The 24,132-nt window shown below is 29.6% G+C and overlaps 1 protein-coding gene and 1 long non-coding RNA gene across 3 annotated transcripts; one reads left to right on the forward strand and one right to left on the reverse strand.

The window, feature by feature from the left end:
- Positions 1 to 676: 676 nt before the first annotated feature.
- LOC136970205 (uncharacterized) lies at positions 677 to 6,356 on the reverse strand. 2 transcript variants are annotated; one of them, XR_010879955.1, is made up of 3 exons: positions 6,153 to 6,356; positions 921 to 1,003; positions 677 to 846 (listed from the first exon to the last, which is right to left on the reverse strand). It is a non-coding gene; the product is annotated as an uncharacterized lncRNA (long non-coding RNA). The 2 variants fall into 2 exon arrangements; XR_010879954.1 differs by lacking the exon at positions 6,153 to 6,356 and adding an exon at positions 1,880 to 2,053.
- On the forward strand, positions 2,073 to 17,612 carry LOC136970188 (Na(+)/citrate cotransporter-like). Its single transcript, XM_067264608.1, has 13 exons — positions 2,073 to 2,267; positions 12,393 to 12,542; positions 12,614 to 12,729; positions 12,804 to 12,961; positions 13,117 to 13,183; positions 13,273 to 13,410; positions 15,667 to 15,786; positions 15,859 to 15,930; positions 16,006 to 16,113; positions 16,559 to 16,739; positions 16,821 to 16,982; positions 17,064 to 17,201; positions 17,268 to 17,612. The coding sequence occupies exons 1-13, from the start codon at positions 2,163 to 2,165 to the stop codon at positions 17,433 to 17,435; spliced, it is 1,683 nt and encodes a 560-aa protein (XP_067120709.1). The 5' UTR covers positions 2,073 to 2,162; the 3' UTR covers positions 17,436 to 17,612.
- Positions 17,613 to 24,132: the final 6,520 nt, after the last annotated feature.

The following is a 24,132-nucleotide window of genomic DNA, read 5'->3' on the forward strand; positions in this document are numbered from 1 at the left end:
TTGATTTATTTATTTACTTTTTACTTTAAATTCACTTCAGTATAAATGATTATACTTGTATTCAAGAAAGTAATAAATATAATGGTATTTTTTATGGTTTAAATATATTAAGTATTTAATTTTTGGATGTAAAATACAGTCAAACCTGTTTTTATGCGCTCTTTTTATGTGCGATTTTTATTTGTGCGATTTTTTTAATGCGAATTTTTAATTTGTGCGGTATAGTTGGCGACTAGTCTCGTGCGATTCGTCATGTCTTACGTTGACTTATTATAGCTAAATAAACTTATTATAGCATAAATGCACTTATTATAGTAATATTATTGCATGAATATGCGAAAAATGAAATAATTTACTTTTTAAGTCAACAAAACACCACCTGGACAAAAATATGTAAAACAGACGATAGACCAGACGGTGCAGTCAAGTGCTGACATCTGTTGTAAATAAATTCTATTTCGTACGGTTTTGAGTTATTTTCTATGTGAGACTTTTTTTATGCGGTCCCTGTTGACCGCATAAAAAAATTATTTTTTAATTGTGTTGCGAAAACTATTATTTACAGCCATTCGTGAAGTTTCGTGAGATTTTTTTTAATGCGTTTTTTTTAATGCGGTCCCTATCCCCCGCATAAAAACAGGTTTGACTGTATTCATTAACAAAATATTAATTTAAATCTAAAATTCAATTTTAATCCGTAAAAAATCGAAAAATATATACATTATAATGGATTTTTCCCTATCTCTTCAGGGATTTTCCACTATGCAATGAGTGCTTCTCTTTCCTGTAGAGATTTACTCCATTATTCTCTGTATATTCTTCTCTCGCCATGTTTTTCTCGCTCCCCTTTTACCAGTTAAAAACTAAATCAATAACTAATTAAAATTAAAATTTTTTGAATAACATTAAAAGCAACTTACCTTGACAATTAATATGAATATTTAACAATTCAGTGAAAGAATGGGATATTTTGAGATAAATCATCGTGTCGACACCCATTTCTCTATCGATACGGATGAATAACAAAGTATAGAATCATTATACATAATTATAAATATTCGTGATAAATAAATATTTAAATTATTCGCGACCTTCACTTTACCATTAGGTATTTTATAATGTGCTAAATCATTTAAAATAATAAACCAAAAGCTGTGTGACATTTTTATAAAAAAAAATTTCAAAATCATTTATTTAAATTCCAATTTTTTCCTATTGTTTCTTTGAATTATATTTTTAACAAGGAGGGGAATGCAAAGAATGTAAATGTATACTGTGCTGCAATAAATACATTTAAACTGTATAAAACTCTTAATATATTTACTGTATTTTAATCCATTAAGGTAATACTAGTGGTTTCTCTAGTTAAAAATCCAGTCATAACATTTAAAATATATAGTATACAGGTAATAATATGCTGTAAAAATATGATAAAATTTGTTATAAAAATATAGAATTAATAAAATTTTATTATATTTTAATATATATGTATTTATTCCGCTCTATTCTTTGGTTATTACCTTCACATTCTATCGCAAAATATCCTTGACTTGTGCTGTTCTTTTTTTTTACAAAAATTTATAACTCTGACACCCTTAAAATATTATAAAACTAAAAGAATACGCACTAAAATTGAATTTTTATCAAAAATTATAGCGATAAAATTACACAAAAACGTAAACTTCACGCATACATCACTCAATGACAAACGTAAGTTATTGGTAAAAGTGTCCTTCATTTACCATTTAAATCTATATCAGAAGCAGGATGAATTAATAAAATAAATAAATACATTTAAAAAATTACCAATTATGTATTTAAATTAATAATATAAGCACGAAAATATTAAATAAATAAATAAATAAAATAAACCTGTTACCAAACAACCGTTCACATGACTTCCATAGAACATTTTGTTGCATAAATCTATGACGTAAAGGTCTGTTAAAAATAAATAAAAAATACGTCTCACACACATACACACACACATATATATTTTAAATTCTGGTTTAAATATATGATTCGTTATACAGGGGAGTGTAATTTTTGACGTCATTGTCAAGTTACGTTACACACACACACACACACACACACACGGTCATATATACTACACATCGTTACTTAGTGTTATTAAGGAGAGAAGCAGTGTGTAAATTGTATAAATGGCAAGTAAAACATTGCGGAATATATTAAAATTATGGAAAGTTATTCTTGGTTTTGTTCTACTTCTCATCATAATACCTGTTGCATTAGTAAGTCCAGACAAGGTGAGTTATTCACGCGCGCTTATTAGTTAATTTTAAACGTAATTAACTTTTATAATTAACACCAGCAAAAATTTTAAAATATTAAATTTATAGTGCAAATTTTTTACGATTTAAAAAAATTTTAACTCTTTTTAAGCGATTTGCCGTACTTAATTGCTTTTAAAATAAGTAAAATTGTAAATAAAGTATCGCAATAAATGTGCTAAAACACGTGCGATTTAAATAAATATTCTTTTATAAAATACGTTAATTACAATTAAAGTCTTTTTTTATAATTATATCTAATTTATAATTGTCAATTGATTAAAGAAAACTATTCCAAAAGCGCACTGAACTATGAAAATATTGTTCCGTTTAATAATTTTACGTGCGTAACAAATTCCTTACATTATTGTATAAATTTTTTTTAAATTATAAAAACACATTCTGCAACTAAAAAAAATTGTAATTAAATTATTGTTATTGTTTTTTTCCAATTTAAAAAAGTGAAAGCTTTTAATAATACAAATTTATAACTTGATAATTGTATTGATAAATGACATAACAGGTTATGAAACAACTTCTGATAATTATCTAAATAAATTAATTTAAAATTATAATTAAATTTAAAAATTTTTTTAAATTTTAATTTAACTTTTAAATGAGATTTTAAAGCTAAATTTTTCCAGTTTTGTTATACAATATTTAATTTTATGATTCATTTGAGTTTTAGATTACTTTGTGAGGAGATTATTTTGGTATTTTTTTATGGATTATTGTATTGCAAAATCATGTTCAAAGTCATTTTTAATGTTATATATCATTTCAAATAGCTGCATACGTTTTTAAAATGCATTTTTAAATATCTTATGGACCATTAAAATTATTTTTAAGATCCGGTTTAACATTAGTTAATGCTCAATTAAGAAAAGAAAAAAGTAGCAGCCTTGTCTATTATTATTTTTTATTTTTTCCTTAGCAAATTTCTTGCTAAAACAGCAATTTAATTTTAATTTTTTTTATTGTTTAGCTGTCATTTTAATTAAATTTTAAAATAAAATTAAGGTGCTTTAATATAAAAATATGATATATAAGTCCTAATAGTAAATAGTAAAGTATATAATGAAAGAATGTTTTCCTGGTCTTTTTAAAAAAAAGTACATATTACAGGAATTATTTTATCAATTTTTAAATAGAATAATATAAATTAAGGAAATTTTTATCATTTTTAATGTAATTACTTTCTGAATATTGTATTAATTATAATAATTATGTTTCATATGCTTGCGAGACCTATATTTTTATATAAAAAGTCTGGTGTATTGTCTGGTGCAATATGTCCAAAGGCTACATACCCACTTGAAAACCATATGTGCAGAATAATACATATGTAATAAACTATAAAACAATTTAGCACACCTATATTTGTATATGTGCATTACTGTTGAGCTTGTGTACACACATAGATATACTAGTAAGATTGAGCAGCTAGAAACTACCTTGCTCTACCTTAGTCCTAAAGTAGTATTAATATTTCAATACAGTTCAGTCCAGTAGTTTGATTACTTCTGGCCACATTGAAGTATTTGAGCTATACAGGACTGGATTTGCATGTAAGCTAAACAATCTGCAACTTAGGGCTTTGCATTTTTACATGTATTTGATGGAGGGAAGGGCTTGTTGCATTTTATAGCTTAGGGCCACAACAAATCAAAATCCAACCTGGAACTACAATACTTACAGTATAATATTCAATATGTACTGAAATATTCAAAAAGTTTCTTTAAATTATACTCACTTTTCACAGAAAATATTGAATTTAAATCTTTAGAGCCACTTCTTATATGTATTGCTATACAAATTGCTATAATTTTAACAAAATTTACATAATAACAAGACCAATTATATCAGCAATTTAAAAGGAAGAACATTCGAGCAACCCATTGGAAATTTTAAAATTTATTCTGCAAGTTTCTATAACAAAAACAATATTTAGAGATAACAATTTTGAAAATGCAACCTGTTTAGAATCACTTTTAATTAAGAACATATCTGAGCAAATAGGCCAAGGAGAATTTCCTAGAATTTAATCTTTTTTTTTATTGGAAAAATATTAATTTTCTTAATGTTTTTTAAGAAGAAACTTATTAATGACACTTATTCTATCATTAAAAAAAGGTCAAAATGTTTTTTAACCTTTACTATTCTTTCTCAATGGCTGACTAAGTAAATGATGAAGCAAATTGTTGAAACATTCAATTATCTTATGTTTAAAATAATATTATTATGGAAAGATAAATTAATGAGATTTATTATCTTTCAACAACTCAAGTTATTCAAGATAAGTGTTTTTTAGATAAATATATTTTGTAAGTTTATAAAATTTGATATCTTACATCATTCACAACCGTTAAGAAGTCATTAAAGTTATCTTTACAAACTTCAAATTACAGAATTTAGATAATATTTTGCTACTTGAATCCCATTAAAATCTAAAAACCACAAATTTAATTAAATTATAATTTAATAAAATACAATTTAATATAGTTTTTCATAAAGTTCATCACATTTACTAGATTTACTGTGTTTTTTTTATAATTAATATTCTTTGATTAATACAGGCTGGCCCAATAATCAATTAACAATTGTAAAGACTAAATTTCTGTCTTTTTTAGTTTAGCTTTGCAAGAATTGTTTAAAATGAAGATTATTCTTGTTCTATACATAAATTACAAAGACTTTGACAAGTTTTGCAAACTGTTTGGCCATGAGCGTAGCCAGGAAGGGGCATCCCCAGAAAATTACTGCCTCTACTAGGCCCCCCATAACAAAACCCTGGCTATGCCAATGTGTTTGGCATAATTTTGTATGAAAACAAAGCATAGTTAACTGATTTCTGGGCCACCCTGTATATTAAAAATTAAAACTATGATTAGCTTTATGTTCATTTAAGTCAAAATATTAGTATTTAAACATTAAAACACATAAAGATTGTTCATATTTCTGCTTTTCAGTTTAAATTTTGATGTTTAATTAAAAATAATTCATAAAATATTTAATTTTTGGTAGGATTTTCTTCAAAAAATGTAATAGTTTTAGTAAACTAACATGTAAAAACATAAATAGTAATGAATTACTTTCTCTAAAACTGAAAAATTGACTTGTTTTGTTCTTTATGCATCTTGAACTGCTCTGAATTACATGTTAAATGTCAAATAAATATAAAATATGTTTATGACCTTATAAACAAGAAATTTTTAACTCTCATCAACAATATTTTCTTATCAAATACTTGTTTCTGATCTTTCAGACATATATGATGAAATATATTATTTTGGAGACCAAAGGCTACAATATCAGCATAAATGATTAGTCTGTTTGTTTGTCTTCAACTTAAACTAGATGATGAAATCTAAGAAATTGCTCTTGCCTGTCAAGAAACTAAATTTCCTCAAAAACTTAACCATTTCTAAATATAAAATTAAGGCATAAGTCATCAAATGTTTAAAATTTATAAAGGTAGATACAGAAATAAGTCATATTTTTATTCATTTCCAAAAGAAATTGGCCATACTTAAGAATGACCCTTTGTAAAATAAGGTTAGATCAAAAGTGCACTTTGTACTTTTGTTCCAATCGACTTTGTACTGGAAAAAATTAACTTTTTAAACCTCCTGTTAGGTTAAAGAGAAATAAATTTAACAATGAATCAATCATTTATGATTTTTATAAGAAATATTAATAGATTAATAATTAAATGTTTACTTAATGAAGGTACTACTAGATCTTTAGGAAAGTGATGAAAGATTTCGCAAAATTCTCATAGATTTCATGATATACACAAGATATGATGCAAATTAAAGCAGAAAAATTATTTTAATATAGATAGGAAGTTGCAAAGCTCACCTGTTTGACATGTGTATTATATATTATAAGGCAATTTCCAGTTCCATTTTTTGCTATTCCTTATATTATTTTCAGGTATTTTGAAATTAATGTGTTCAGCAATATATGTTAATTCAATTTCCATACAATCTGCAAAACAATTCAACAATTGAATCATTAACCCACTGAAAATCTCTCATGTAAAATGCCATATGTAGTCTAATTCTTTCAGGTGCTGCATGACCTATTTATTTAAACAATCTCAAACGTTTTTTTTTATGATATCTACCAACCTGTCTTCATTTATATGACAGTAATTTTAACGAATCTGTCACGCATAATTGAAGCAAGCATATGTTACTAACCGAAAGTAGACTGATAAGAGGCACGTTAATGCATCTCTGTTGTAGTGAATTTGACCTGAATAATCACATCCAGTTTTTGTTTCTTGATTTTCTTTTTATAATAATAAAAGTTTAGCATCATACCTTTCAAATTTATGAAAAAAAACACAGTTTAATAAGCCTGATTTCGGAAAGAATTTTAGTTTCCTCATCATTAAACTACTTTTATTTCAATGATAAATAATTCAAAACTCCTGTTAGTTCAAAATTTATTTAGTTTTTTTTTTGTATTAAATATAGATAATTCTCCCCTCTCCCTTTTTAAATTCCATCATAAAGCCAATAAACTGCTGAAATTTTCTTTTTATTTCCTATATTTACGGAAGTTACGATTTTGTTTTCAGTTAGATACATCAAAATGATGAATGACATCTTGAGTTTTTAAGATTAATTTTCCATTATAATTATAGAGTATGCTGAAAAATTGAAGTGGATAACGATGAGTATGTCTGTAAACATATTTAAGTGCATTTTTAATAGATCTCTCTGAGCCGGTTGATTACTCTTATCTCATGTTAGTCCTATATCATACAGATAATTTGCAAGAAAGCTTTATTGTGTACAGTTAACCTTAATACGGATATACCTTTTCTACAATTTAATTACTTTTATTTATTTAAAGTGATGTAAATCCAGACAATACAACACAGAACAGAAGCTGTTCGTTGTTCATGCAGTTTAAAATTCTATTTTAGCCTGTATCATATGTTTAAAGTCAAATGTCTCGTGTTCAGTATATTCCTTCTTAAGTTTATTTACTTTTATATAAAGTTTTCGAATATAAAAGTCATTGAATATATAGTATTTTAATGCGTACAAAGAAGAGAGAAAGAGAAAATAAAATCCCATCTTGAATGTACCCAAGATGAGAGTATATCTTATAGATGAAAAGGACAATTGTCTGGGATCCCAACCAAATCTTTTATAAGAAAATATTTTCCCCAAAAGTTCTCCGAAGAAAAGTGTCTGAAGTCAACACTGTTTATAGGGCTTCCTAATCCAAATTCGCCTGCGTACCACGAAGCTTTAACGCGCCACTGAGTATTTGGTTTATTATCTTCATAATAAGTTACGTAAATAAGTAAAAGAAAAAAGTGCGACGATCGTATTAGGATTTAAAAATGAAATAATATAAAGTGAAAATATACTTCTACGTATGTCTTTCCTTCTTCCAACCAGTTTATACAATATTAGGTATCTTACAGAATTTTTAACGTATGAAATAAACGAATCATTACGTGGAAATTCGGTGTTATTGCGAGGAATTTTTTCGATAAAATTCAATCATTAAATTGAGGGAATTTTCAGACAGTTCGGAGATAATTGACCCTATTTTTCTGACAATTCTATCATGCAATATTAGAGAAACATCCATCTAAAACTATGAAAATGTCCGCTACGGTGTCGCAGCGCCAGTTATCGCCCTATCGAACATTTTTGTAACTAACTGTTCTTATGTTTTCAAATAAAATTCCATCACCACAGAAACCTCCGTGTAAAATATGACGTCGTCACGCTGATTAGTTCCCGAATTATATCTATTTGAAACTTTTTAAGAACACTCTGCATATTTAAATGCCATAGAAAAGATATGTATTCTATAAGATCTTTCCTAAACATTCTTAATCGTTTAATGTACTGTATTTACAAATTGTTGAACAGATAAATGTTTACGTTTAAAGAAAGAAATCAAAGTTCTCTGCCTGTCTTATCAAGTAAAGGAAAACAATACAAGGAAAAATTACAGAAGTAAAAGTTATTTTTCTTTCTAAAATTCTTTCTTTTTTTATGAATAAACAGTCTGAAGAAAGGAAAAATTCATTATTATTCACTATTGCCAAAAAGTCAAGCAGGAAATTTGCCCTTCGTGAAGAATTTTATAGAGTAATGCCCTCATGAAATTTCTGTATTGTAGGCTATATCATTCTATTCAGATATTTTCGAAGATTTTACTGTTATTTACCAAGAAATATTTATAAGTATTTGTTTTAAACATAAAAGTATGCTCATTAGTACGCATTTTCATCAAATTATATCCATAAATTTATTCGGAAATAATTGATATTTATAAAAAATTTTTCTGACCGATACGAAGTTGATAAAGTACTTTCAAAATAAAGATTACCTTAATATTTAACAAAAGATATGTAATAGAACAATAACTAAATTTTCCTCGTATCAGTAACAAAACGATGAAATTTAAATTTTTATAAACAGAAAATTTTCTTTATTTATAACTTCGATTTCACATCGTAAACATACGTCTTGAAAATAAATTTTATTTTTAAATTTATGTATTATTTGTTGCATATTTTAGCATTGAAAACTACCAAATAATGAATCCAAGGTGTCATCAGACAAATGTATACGTGTCCACAAGTGGGTAAAACTACTCTGGGTTTTCTTCATGTTTATAACACCTAAATAGAGACCAATTTCCTAAAGAAAGTACTCCCAGGACGCATCCCTCCGGAAGATCTATATGTCGCGTTGCCATAATCAAATAAACCAATCATTACACCTGACATGTGAATTCTAATAAAATTTTAGACTATTTTCTAAACCTTACTCTTTAACTGCGTACATAAAACAGTTTTACACAGAATGCTTTAAAAATGATAACAAATGTATGTGAAATATCCTGTATAAATTCATTTCAAGACTCTAGGACAGTGGTTTTCAATTAGTTTTAGAATCTCAGTAGATTTTTAACTACAAATTTGTTATTCAAAATGTGGCGAAAATCTTCTACAGGTGTCACAAGATTCTCTGGTAGTTATCGAATTTCAAATATTACCACTTATAAATAAACCAATCTATATGTCAGATTCAAAAATGTTGCTCTAGAATAAGCTCGAGAGCGGTTTTAAATACGTGAGGATTGTTAAATCTTTTGAAGCATTCAATTACAAGTCAGGTACTTCAAATACACTGCAAATAAGTTTTGCTTTATCTACCATCGTAAATATGAGTTTATTTAAGTTAAATTGATCGGTGTTAACCTTCTTTTGAAGTATTCCTTAGAGTCTGTTATTTAAAAAGTATTAAAACGTATGGAAAGACAGAAAACATTATATCAAAATAAGTATCCAATAACAATTCTTATCTTTAGATTATACTATCAACTATGCAAGCCGAATTTTTGTAAATATTGTTTATTTAATTCGTTATATAGTAATTATCTTCAAGAATATTTTGATACTTTATATATTTTATGTCTTGAATTTTCTTGAAGTTAAAATTTTGAAAATTTTTACTTAACTCAATGAATTTTTTGTTGGAGAGTAGCAATTTGGTCTGAAAATCGAAGATTTAAAAAAATAATATGATTTTATAGGGATTTTTCGCTACAGGGTTTATAGGGATTTTTAGCTACAGACGTATGAATCTTGAAGTACATCTGTACTTCAAGATTCATACGTCTATAGCTAAAAATTCCTATAAACCCTGCATAATTGAATGAAAACTGTAGATGAAATTAAAATACTGCTGTATAAATGTTAATATTTCATAAATTTTAATGTAAAAATATTTTAAAAGCTTTGTATCTTCTACTAAGAGTATATTTATTCTTCGAAAACGTCACTTATTTATATTTCGATATATTTTGCAATAGACGATGAAAAGATATTTGCAACGTTGCACATATTTTTATATCTTACATTTCGAAATATCTTTAAATATATTTTAGAATAAATGTAATTGTATTTTTTAAATATGCAATAATTATATAACAATATAACATGACGTATTCTTTAAATTTTGGAATTCCGTGATTATTATGCAATGGCTTGTAAATGGCTACACTGATTTATTCTTACATTATTTCGTCATAAAAAAATATAATTTATGCTCTAGATATACATAATTTTGTAATAAAATCATAACAATTTTGAAAGATTTACAAATTATTTCATGATAACATAGGCGGTCCTTTGATATATCTGAAGAAATTAATGATTTCAAGTTTTTCAAAATTGTAATGAACTTATTGGGTGAAAATGTGATTAATAGAACGATGATTGGTTAGACGAGTAAAATTTAAATGCAACACTATTTAATTTTGCTTTTATAAACATTTTTAAAATTAAAAATACAGTAAAAACTCTCTCTAAGTTGGATATTAATGATCCCACAGAATGCCCAGTTTAGAAAAATGTCAAAGATAATACGGGATTGGTTTGATTTATTGGTTACTTAGCACATGGGCGATCTGCCGAGGGAATGCAACACCTAATAGAGAAACTGGATCCTATTTAGGTGTTGCAAACGTGAAGAAAACACAGAAATCTGTCTGGTACCCAAGACCAATGATCAGTGTTCAGTGATTTTATCATTTCGGCCACTGGTGGATTAGAAGATGGAAAAAAAAACTATAGGTATTTGTAGGCAACTTTAATGACAATAAAATATTTTTAAAAATTATATTAAATATATTGATGATTTTCTTACCACACAAAACTCTGACATTTAGTATTAAACATGTTTGCAAATTTCAATCAATTAACGCCCAGTTTAGAATGGTCTATAACAGTGTTTCTCAAACTTTTTGGACCGCGACCCCCGATCTGCACTTAAAAATTTCAAAGGATCCCCCGAAGAATAAGTATGTGTCAAAAAACATCCCGGAAGGAAGGGGTTAGGCTCGTATTTAAATATTTATATTATTTTTATTATTTATATGTGCAATTTATTTAAGTAAAAATTATTTTATATATTTTTTATTTCTATTATTTCTAAACATGAATCCATAGTAAATTTATAAAATATTTGAAAAAATTGATCTGGCATCAATTTTTCAGCGACCCCCCAAATATTTTTCACGACCCTCTTGGGGGTCGCGACCTCCACTTTGAGAATCACTGGTCTATAACATGTGTCCAATTTTAGAGATTTCATTGTAATATTTTTAATAAATTTTGTCTACAACATCTTCTATGTAATATATATCCTGCATATTAAGTGTTTGTTTTAAATTCTTGGCCTAGTTTATTGTTAGCCTGAAGCCTTTAGCCTTCTGATATTAATGAAATTATTGTAAAGGGATCTATAAATAAATGTCCGTGACGTTGTTATTTTTGAAATAATGCCAAGTTTTTCTCGCTGCAACCGAATACAATCGTTTAACAGTGAATTCCGTTTATAACCACAAGCTGGTTGCTTCGTACCATGTGTTTAATTGGAACAGTGTGATTCTTATTGTTTACATATTTCACAACTTTTCTTCAGATATTTTTGAGATTTTATACATTTAATGCCACATAATTTACATTATTTTAAATTATAATGGTAGAAATGATTTATATTTGACATTTTAGCCCATGAAAAAGTGTATAAAACATTAGATTTACAGTTAAAAACGTAAAAATAGCAAGCATATCTTTAATTTTTGACTAAACTTATAGACCTCAGGTAGTAGAGTTAGACTTACAAGTTAGACTTGTGGCTCTAAGCTATAATATATTACAGGGTCTCCCCTCCACTAAATTTTAATACACGTAAAGTTGTGAGGCCCTAAGCTGTACATTACTATGTGGTAAATAACATGATAAATATCACTTTGAGGAGGAAAATATGATTTTCTATTAATGTATACACGCTAAAATACTGTTTAGGGATAACAATTAACTTGTATTAAATGAATTTTATGTTGGAGATAAATAAAAAAAATATGGCGTGAAAAAGTGCGCTGAATCCATCGTCTTGTTTTGCAAAGAAGCGTAGCTACAGGCGCTAAAAAACCTGTAACACTCGAATTAACAGATTATTTTAATAATTTTAAAAGCAAACCTAACATATTTTAAGTCTGATTTATCATTCGAAATTATTATATTTTTCTTTTTTATTATTATTCCAGAAATTGAGAGCGGGATGTGTTTGCATTCTAATGGCAATATTTTGGATGTTCGAGATATTACCTTTGGCTGTTACATCATTAATTCCTGTAGTGTTACTTCCTATATTCGGTGTAGCTAATACGGATGAACTTAGTCGACTTTACATGAAAGTAAGATTTACATATAAATTCGTGTTTACTTACAAATTCGATAAAAATGTTAATAATTTTCTTCTTCTCAGGAAACCATTATGATGTTTATAGGAGGATTGACGTTGGCTGTAGCCATAGAACATTGTAACTTACACAAGAGGGTTGCACTTAAAGTTTTATTAGCGATGAATAGAGGAGTGCACTGGTAAAATAAAATCATTAAAGTTGATCTGTGGAAGTTAAAATTGTTAAACTTAAAATCGTTTAACTCAAAAATAGGTTGATGTTGGGTTTTATGTTAATTACTATGTTCCTGTCCATGTGGATCTCTAACACTGCCACCACTGCCATGATGGTGCCTATCATCGAGGCAATTATCGAAGAGCTCAGAAAAAAGGTTACCAAATACAATGCCATAAATATGGAAGACATTAGTGGTAAGTTCAATGATTAATTAACGTGTTCGTAGAATACACAGGGCATGCACGAGGTGAGCATTTAAACTATGCTCAAGCTCGATCCTGTAGTTTTGGGCTATCTTTGTAACTTAGGGTAAGGACATTTATAGAAACAAATTAAATAATTATTATAGTGCCGAACGATAAAGAAGTGAAAACGATTTGTACTGTATCCAACTCGAACATAGAACAAATTAATGGGTGAGGATTGTTTTATATGATAAATCCCGCGTATGTTTGAGTAGATATTAAACATTTTGTTTTGTTTTTGTTTTTTTTTTAATTATTAGAGATAGTGAAAATGATAAAACATTCAAAAGAATGCGGATTGCATTAATGTTGAGCATCTGTTACGCTGCCAATTGCGGAGGAACCGGATCATTGACAGGAACTGGCCCTAACTTAGTTATGAAAGGGATGCTCGAACTGTAAGTTGTAATTATAAAAACGTGTGAAGTTATTACCTAAAGTGTATAGTCATGCGTTAAATTTAAATTATAAGCATTGTTCAGGTTCTAAACATTCGTAAAAAGTCATAACTTGTACTTACCATTGCTTTTGCCTATTGTTACTGTATAACGGCAGCAATTACGCGGTGTTACTGAAAACAAAATTCGTTTGATAATTGCTACAATCATTAAATTACTGTTATTAAATTAAACTAGTTATAATGTATTACGTTATAATGAGTTTAAATTTTCGCTTTTGTTAATTTGATACGCGTTTAAATTTGATTCAATTTATTTTAATTGTTGGAAATAAGAAAAGTTACACGTGCATTTTACAGCAAACTTATTCTGTGCACCAAAAACGTAACAATACCCCACAAAAGAGTTGAACAAATTACCATAATGAAGAAAGTTATTGTACAATTCGATAAATATGGTGCATTTGCATGCTTATTTTCTTTAAAATGGAGTACACTCAAACCTGTTTTTGTGCGGTCTTTTTTGTGCGATTTTTTATTTGTGCGATTTTTTTGTGCAGTATATGAAAATTTCAATCAAATTGGAACATAATAAAAATTATTGACTTCTGTAAAATTTTTTAAAACTCTATTGGATGTTTTCTATGACATCAGCAGGTTTTTTTTCATTTTTTATTCAGTAAAATTTTTTCTCATACCTATTTTTTCGGTCCCCTCGTATTTTAATAGCATAAAAATCAGAAATATTGTGTTATATTTGAACAGATGCGGTAAGTTAGCTCCCCTTCAGCTTTAGACTGCAGGTGTGAAATTTCACGTTTTGTTAAATGAAAGAATTACACTTCCTGCAGCTATATTTATCAAATAAAAGTTTTTAACGATTATTTTTAACTTTTTTAATGTTAGATTCGTATATAAGTGAAAATAATAAATTAATATAAAAAATAAAATTCTTAGAGGATTTTTTTTTTCCTATTAGGGATTGCAGAAAAGGCCCAAGGAGTTAGAAAAGCAATTCCTAGTTATTTCCTACGGTTTTGAGTTATTTTCTACGTGAGACTTTTTTATGCGGTCCCTATTCACCGCATAAAAAATAGTTTTTGTGTTGCGAAAACTACTTTTTATAGCTACTCGTGAAGTTTTGTGCGATTTTTTTATGCGTTTTCTTTTATGCGGTCCCTATCCACCGCACAAAAGCAGGTTTGAGTGTACAGTCAAACCTGTTTTTATGCGGGGGATAGGGACCGCATTAAAAAAAGACGCATTAAAAAAATCGCACGAAACTTCACGAATGGCTGCAAAAAATAGTTTTCGCAACACAATTTAAAAATATTTTTTTTATGCGGTCAACAGGGACCGCATAAAAAAAGTCTCACATAGAAAATAACTCAAAACCGTACGAAATAGAATTTATTGACAACAGATGTCAGCACTTGACTGCATCGTCTGGTCTATCGTCTGTTTTACATATTTTTGTCCAGGTGGTGTTTTGTTGACTTAAAAAGTAAATTATTTTATTTTTCACATGTTCATGCAATAATATTACTATAATAAGTGCATTTATGCTATAATAAGTTTATTTAGCTATAATAAGTCAACGTGAGACATGACGAATCGCATGAAACTAGTCGCCAACTATACCGCACAAATAAAAAATCGCACAAAAAACCGCATAAATTAAAAATTCGCATTAAAAAAATCGCACAAATAAAAATCGCACATAAAAAGAGCGCATAAAAACAGGTTTGACTGTATTTACATTTTGACCTCACATAGATATGCGCCTTTCTCACTCAAGACAAATATGCAACGAACACCGTTTTCATTTCCCTAGAAGAGGTGAAAAAACGAATACAGGGGCTTACAGAGACACTTTAATTAAGGAAGCAGAGGGAGTTGATTTTTCTGAAATCTTACACAAATTAAAAAAGAGTAGCAATTTTTAACTTTCCATCACTAATAATTTGTTAGCCTTTTTACTTTCTCCGTCTTTTTTTTCTCATTTTTTGTTGTGGCTTCCACCGATTTTGTAAGGGAACAGCAAGTTTCCCATTCAAATTCCCTTTCTACGGAGGCGTACGAGTTGGAGCAACAACTTCCTCTGTAGGGAGGTCTGAGATGCTTCTGAGATTTAGTTTTTCAGAAAAGCCGAAAGACACAAACATTAAATTCACTTACAAGGATAGTGAGAGGACGTAAAGGACTAAGAATCTCAACTCTTAAGTGTTTAATTTAACGTATTGTTTAATATTTTTAGACATTTTCCACACTCCAAAGAAATAACATTTGCCACGTGGATGATGTACAACGTGCCTGGGATGTTGATTTGTGTATTTCTAGCGTGGATATATTTGACATTTGTCATCATGAAATACAGGTAATAAGTTTAAATATTTAACATCAATTATGTATAAATATTATAGCTTATTAATTTGCATATTTTCGGTAGAGGAAAAGATTCCGATGATCAAACAATAACGGAAGCGATAAGAAAAAAGTACTTAGAATTAGGAAGAATTACGTAATGTATTTTATACTCTTAACGAAATTATTTATGCAATTTTATTCAAAATAATATTTCCATACTTAATTTCAGATTCCACGAATGCGCCGTTTTAATATTGTTTATTATTTTAGTGATTTTATGGTTGTTCAGGGATCCGAAATTCATTCCAGGATGGGTGGAACTGTTCGATCCAAAGGTGTATGTACACATTTAAAACATTAATAGAAAAAATTAAATTTAAAATATCATAATTTCGCTTCTAAAATAAAGAGAATATATAAAAGTTCGAAATAATTTTAATTTACACCCGGTCAAAGCCATGTATGGAACTCGGAAGAACTAATGTGGAAATTAAGAAATGCAGACGTATCTTTAATTTTATGGCTGATTGTAATTTAAGGCCCTTAAGGCCCCTTTATTGATGTTTAAGACCCTTTGGGTGTGCACGCGATTTCCAGCAGATGGGGTTAATTATATCAGTACACAGTATATAATATATACTGTATTGTCTTCACTTCAATCCAGTTGCAATTTCTACTCAAAATCCAACTCTACAAGGCTTTCTTTCTTAACATGGGTGCATGCGGTGCGCTTGACGCCATCATTAAAATTTATCTGTATTAAATTTGTAAATTTTTAACAGGGAAGTAGATGATGCCACACCAGCCATAGCCATTGCCATATTACTCTTTCTAATTCCGGCCAGACCTAAACAATTAGGAAGAAGTCCACCATTACTAGACTGGAAAACGGCTCAATTGAAATTACCTTGGGGGATTATTTTGCTAATTGGTGGTGGATTTGCCATGGCTAAAGGTGCTGAAGTAAGTTTAAGGCATTTTATATTAGTTTATTTAGAAAATATTGTAAAATTGATTACTTTTTAATGTTCTTGGACATTTTAGGTTTCAAACCTGGACAAATGGATAGGACACCAGTTGACATATTTCGAGTATCTTCCCACGGAAGCCATAATTGCACTGATGTGCTTCATTACTTTATTTCTTACTGAAATCACAAGCAATACAGCGGTGGCAACTATAGTTTTACCAGTTATGATACAATTAGTAAGTACTTACAATAGATAAGATAACATTGTAAATTTATTAATTTATCTTTAATATGCGCACACTTTCAAAAATTTTCAGGCAGTATTCTTAAAAATAAATCCCTTATTTTTGATGTTACCCGTTACGGTATCCACTTCTTATGCGTTTCTCTTACCAGTTGCCACTCCTCCAAATGCCATTGTTTTCGATGCTTCAAAAATGAAAGTTACTGACATGGTAAATCCTGTATTTATTATCTTCTTCTATAACTTTTAGATTATAATGATATTTTTCTCTTTATAGATGAAAGCTGGAATTGCCATGAATATCATCTGTTTAGTGGTGCAGTTTACCATGATCAATACATTGGGCAAAGTTATGTTTAATTTAGACACTTTTCCTGCGTGGGCAGCAGAAGCAGTAAATAACACAGAACTTCATATGCAAAATATGACATTGATGCAGACGTAAACGAGCAATATCATGCAATAATTCGGTGTATTATAGGTTGTGAAAAAAGAAATTTAAACGTGTTTGTCTCCGTGAATATGTTTTTGTTATTGAAAAACTGTACATATTGTTTCTATTATCCACTAAAACAAAATAGAAAATATAACTTAATAATAAAATTTTATTTTATTAACATTATATTTTTATATCATTCTCGAGTTTTCTCATCTCAAAATCAACAAAACAAAGAACTGCAACGTATAAAAGTTGCAATAATGCTTTTTCAAAATTGATGCTCTATAGAGTCTATACGATAGGCTTGGCAAATATAATATTCATGTTATACGCCACATAAAAGATTCATTGAAATCTTATAAAATGCTTAAACATTAAGATAAGTATGGCCACAGTTCCAATAATAAATGATCCAAGTTCCGGATCCTGAATGCCATTTCTTTTAAATAGAAATAGAACGAAGAGCTGCCATGTTTTCGGAAGAAACACTCACATATGGAGTGCTATAATAGAATTTTTGACTTAATGGCTACTTCTGTGCATATCCAAACCATTTTGTGACTGAGCCGATGATTATGACATAATTAAAATGAAATATATTCAAGTTGTAAATAAAAAGGTGACAAGCGTGTTCAATAAAAAAGTGAATGACATGTTTTATTTGATAAGAGGATAGAATCTATATGCACACGCTTCATAGATAAGTTGCATTTAACGAGTGAGTTAATTTAAGTGTTGAATAAATTGTAATATCTCGTAAAAAAAATCCCGCTATCTGATATTTCTTGATCTCTCTGTAAAAAGATGAAATGTCAAGGATTAAGTTCAAAAGTTATCCTTTGAATTACTTAATTAATCCCTCTCATACGTTGATTGATAATTATGAAAAAAATTACACAACGATTATGAAAGAAATTCCAAAGTGGCCGATTGGCCGAAGCTCTTAAAGTCTCAGCTAGTATTCTGAGGAACTCATGATTACATGATACAGGAAAGCAACTCCGGATATCTCGGGCACCGTCTCTTATCGCCTGGGAGTCTCAATTGGGTCTAGTCAAACCTATAATGGACAAGGATAAAACTTATTGTGCCCTCAATACGAAAAAGTCAAAAATTGATAAAAGATAAAAGAAATCCAGTCGCGACAATTTGGCTCCTCTAGTTCTCCTTTATGCCACACAAAAATGCTGGAATACTTGAAGCACTCTTCATATTATAGGTTAGTTGGAAATTTTGCTTGCTTTACACACATTACTAGAGTTGTCAACTTTTAGACACAACTTTTTCGATACATCTACCCCTTGGTTCGATAAACTTATACCTAATGTCCCCTTTTTCCTTGTGCGTGAAAATCTTGGAAATATTCTTAGAAAAATTCTTCTATGAACCTCACACTTTGTGTCCTTATTGTACAGCACCTGTTATGCTTATCTGGAAACCATTAAACGCAGTATTTTTTCTTATCCATTTTAATACCCGTTTAATAGAGGAAAGACAAAGGTTTGTCAGTGATCTCAACCCTCGCCTATGGTCACCGTTAGGTCAGTACCATGATACAAATAATCTGGTTTGGGAGCAGAGCAGAATTTTCTATCTAGAACCACTCTTGCGCTGCGGTTAGGATTAAGACTAGAAGTGGGACGAGTATATACAAAACGTATATAAATTGATGATGTTACTCGATTTCTAAATATAAATTAACACCTTTCCGATTACCTGTACATTTAAGCTCAGATAAAGGAACTATTAAGTCTTTTTTTCAAAATTGCAAGGCTACTCTCCCTTGAATTTCTTAATGGCAAAAGGTTATGTTTAATACCACCTAAAATTGCACAATTAACTTTTATTTTTTAAATAAAATATTTTTGAAAAGCATTAAAATTATTTATCAATCTTTTAAGTCTTCATTACTTTAAAAAATGCACGCATTTTATCCTTCCCAAGATTTTTTTTATATTAAAAAAATTGTTTAATGATTTTTTTAAATAAAAATTCAGAAGCTTCTGCAAAATATGTTTTCTCAATATGAAACTGAAATAACTAAAAACGCTACAAAAACACGTTTAAAAATATACATGTGCTAACGCGACTCTCGCCAATTTTGCCTACCTGACGATCGGACCGCCGCCCTATCGGGAACAGTTGTCCCTAGAACGAAAACCAAGGGCAAAATAGCTGCTTCCTAACTATATTAAGTGCGTTCTTTTATTTCTCCGCGTAACTCTATGCGAGCGGCATCGGTTTAAAAATTCCTGCGGAATGCGTTCCTATACTCCGACCGGAGTGCGCGTCATCGGACGGCAAAAAATGGCGTCATGTAGTAGTTTACGGTGGAAAGCATCATGGCGTCCTCCATGACTCGGATAGTTTCGTTTCGGGGTCTATTATGTGGTTTTATGAATGAAAATTTAGAAGTTGTGAAAGCGCAACTTAGTACACGCAGTGATGTGTCTGCTCGCATGGTAGCCGGCATTTTAATTTTTTTCGTGGCTACTTTGAATGCTCCGTCGGCGAGATAATCCATTTGATGGTTAAATTGTAACAATTGGGATCCTTCCTGTGTCCGTAAAAACTCATATTTTAAAATCATAAATCCCTCCATTACGATACTATGTATAGTACGGGCGCCGCCATCTTTCTTTCCTAAATGCCCAGAAACAGCAGCGCACTCCCATTGTAGCGGAGCGCATAGCGACCGCCATTAACGAACGCATTCATTATCTAATACAGCGGTCGCCAACCTTACTGACCTCACGGACCTCTAAACTCACAGTTTTGAAAAATAAAGTTAAACAAGAATAATTTAAATCAGAACGACCAAAAAACAGAATATGGAGAGAAACATTTTATTTCCCATATAAAACCGACGAGGGACGAGATCTAGTCCAAGGGTGGCAAATCTAGAGCCCTCGTGCCATATAGTAAGCATAAAATTTCCATCCAAAGTAGCTTAGCTTTAAAGATATTTATGCGTGCCAAAGGCTTAGACTTTGAATGACGCTATTTAAAGAAATTAAACGAATATGCTTTAATGGAATAAATGTAAAAAAGCTGATTGAAAAAAGAATGATCAGGTGATAAAGCATGATCGAAAAACACAGATGATAAATCGAAATCGTATGATACGTTACTTGCCACTTTGGGTACGTCTGCCATAAGTTCGTTCTTTGGTCTAGTCCAGCATACTAAGCAATTCCGACGTTACGTAATGATTCCGAGAAACCGGCTAACCTAATTGTTCCAAGGAACAGCCATCGGAACCGTTCCAACAGTTCTAGTTCCAGCTGCGAAACTGGGTAGTCAGTATCCTGCTTGCAGCGCTTCCTGCCGCCCACTTGCTTCTTTCTCTTTTTTCTTTTTCTTTCTTGCCCTAGATTTACTCACCGTCTACAGGAAACGCTTTACGAACCACTGTTTTAGAGTAACAAATTCCGAACGTAATGTGAATAAAAACCAATTTGGAAAAATTCTGAACCAAAAAAACCTACATACAAATTTAAGAACATTTTTTCCTTCCCTTGTACTAATATAAAGACCAATTTTGCATAGAAAGTCCTTCCAAGATACATCACCCGTCAGTAGCTCACCTATGTGTCGCGTTGCCATAAACAAATAAACCGAACCTAAACCAAGTAAATGATAAAACCTTTTGTTTAATTAAAAAAATTGCAAGTTTCATACTCAGTTATCATTATAATTTAAACGGAATACCGTGATATACAGGATAAGTCAAAAGTTTAATACCATATCAGAATCTTATATATAAAATTGTCGTGTCACAATTTTTGTTACCGTACTCCTCCGAAACGGCTTTACCGATTTTTACCAAATTTTATATGCATACTCAGTAGGTCTGAGAATCGGCTACTATCTATTTTTCATACTCCTATACCATTTCCCCCCTTTCAAAAATATATTTATATATGGATTAAGGCTTTTATGTCCAACAGATGGCGCTAACTTCCGACGACCTAAGTTTGCTTTCCTGCGAGGCATTATGCTTTTCTGTGAGAATGGACTGAAGCAGATCATTTTCTATCTATCTATATAAATAAAATATAACGTTCGTTTGTTCCTACCGATTCCTTTGAAATTTTGACACAACGTTGCATTCGAATACGCACGTGTTTTTATATAATATACATGTCGAAATTCCCCCAGTGGGGGGAGATGGACGGGATTAAGGCTTACCGTGAAGAACTCAGCTTCTATTATACTATTTTACATGCGGTTTTTTGCGTTTTTAATTGCGTTTTAATAGGTTACGTCAACAGAATATACACTAAAAAGGGATTTTTCGATATTCCCCAGCGGGAAAAGTGACGGGATTAAGGCTTACTGTGAAGAACTCGGCTTTTATTATACTATTTTAGATGCGTTTTTGATTGCGTTTTAATACGGTACGTCAAGAGAATGTACACTAAGAAGGGATTTTTTGAAATTCCCCCCACGGGGGAAGTGTTATACATTTATAATAGATACATTTTGAGCCACAACAACGTGTGGGCGGGTCAGCTAGTATCTTTATAATATATGAACAATGACCATCTCCGAATGGATCGACTTTCTCTTGAGTTACCTTCGCCTTCTTTTCACGATACCGCCGGAAAGCTAGCGTTTGCCTGTAGAAACAAAAGATTTGTAATCAAAATGCTACTTAAGACGTTTAAAATGTACAAATAATAACCTACTTTCGATCGGACCGATTATCTCTTGAGTGATGTTTGGAGAATTTCACGTTTGTTGGAGTTAAGTTTGTTTTACCGGTTTGGCCATTTTTTTGCTGCGTTTGCTTTTGAAATGTTAATATGGAAGGAAATCTAAGCGTTTTTTTTTTTTTTTGTTTTGTTTGCGTTTTAAAATGGCAAAGTTCTTTATATTATAAGTGGTAATAGTAATACTTTATTATATAAAAGTTTTCTATTATACGTTTGCAGTCACGCTATTTCACTTTTGTTTTGAAAATCACGCAACTCGCATTTGAATTTTTTTGATATCTTGTTTACTTATGAGAATTATATTGTTTTAATCGGTATGTGTTTTATATTACTTAATTTGGTAAATTTTTGAATTGCATCATTACTCTGTATGTATCATGGTTTTGTTTGATGGAACTTCTTTTGGTATTTCTGGTCTTTTTGCCAAATTGGTTTTTTTGATTGACATCACTTGGCTACAATGCTGCCCATCAAATATATGTAATTATTTTGTAATAAAATATTAAATATAATTATTTAATTTATTATAAATAATGTAATTAAAATTATATTATCAAAAGTCAGATAATAATTAAATATCATATATCATTATTTATTAATTTTATATATTAAATAACTGAATTAGAACTTACTTGAGGTTATGTGAATGCCTCCTGTAATTTTAATTAAATTTTAATATTATTTTAAGTATATTAAAATCGCTTATAAATCAAAAAATTTACATTACTTGCATTATTCGGGTTTACGTAACACAAATTTTTCGAAAAATGTTAAAATGGAGGGAAAAATAACTCGCAATTTGTAGAAAACTTTCTATTTCAAGATGGCGCCGGCGATATTCAATGGAACGAATTCGAATCCGTGGGACATTATAATAAATGCGTCGCGCGTACGTCATCAGAATATTAACTAATTGCAAATGTTTTTTTAAAATGCTGAAATAGTCCTGTTTTTTCTAAAATATCGGTAAGAAATTTATAATAAATAAAATTATAACTAGGTATTCTGTATCCTTACAAGTCACAAATCTAGATTTAAAGCGTATCTAATTTAAAAATTAGGCGCAGTTTGCTATACTCTATTTGCATTCCCTATGTTGTTTCCGGGTTCTATTCTCGAGGAAATTCTCTTCCTAAACTGCCGTCTTAAAACTTTTCAATCTTCTTCATTACTATTTGACATCCTGAAGATTCGCGATAAAGTTTTATTAAATCCTCTTTCATCTTGGCATTAATTAATACTATTAGAAATGAATTTCCTCTCTCGAAATAAAATGTCCGTCTCTTTTCTGTATTCTGAGATTGTTGGCAGATTATACGTTTTATAAGTGTTTAGCAGTGAATGTGCAGTGAACAAAATCGGAATAAAAGGTCAAATTATTAAGCAATGTGAAAACAAAACAATCTTCCCAGAATCAGTTATGATCCATCATTCATATTCATTTATTAAATAAGGAGTCTCAACCAATAAGTATCTTTTGAAATGTGTTTAAAGCATGTCACCTATGTAATGCATATAATACACAGTTATGCTAGAAAACAACATTTAAGAAAATGTAACAAAGATCTTAAAAAAAAAAAAGTCGATCTCTTAGAGACTTTATTTTCTCTATTGTGGAATCCATAATTATATCATCTGTCTAACTTTGTTCTCGAGATTTAGGAAGGACAGCCAGCCAAACAGACAACAATGGGAATATTTTGTTCTACAATGTTTTATTTTTATTTTTTTTAAATTGCAGCCCAATAATATATACCTGTATGGTTATTTTCAAATATAAAAAAAAATATATATTCGAAAGTTTTAAATTTAGACATCGTTTAAATGACAGTTGAAATTTTAGGTAGATTCTATTATACACCATGTGGACAATAAAATAAAAAACATTTTATAATTCAAAAACTACATTACATTTGTATTTCTTTCCAGTCTTGAAAGTATTATCATCAAATATTCCTATTATTCCAGAGTTTCTAAGCATTTTA

Source organism: Centruroides vittatus, unplaced genomic scaffold, assembly GCF_030686945.1.
Source record: "Centruroides vittatus isolate TY-2023 unplaced genomic scaffold, ASM3068694v2 contig_19, whole genome shotgun sequence".
Lineage (NCBI taxonomy): Eukaryota > Metazoa > Arthropoda > Arachnida > Scorpiones > Buthidae > Centruroides > Centruroides vittatus.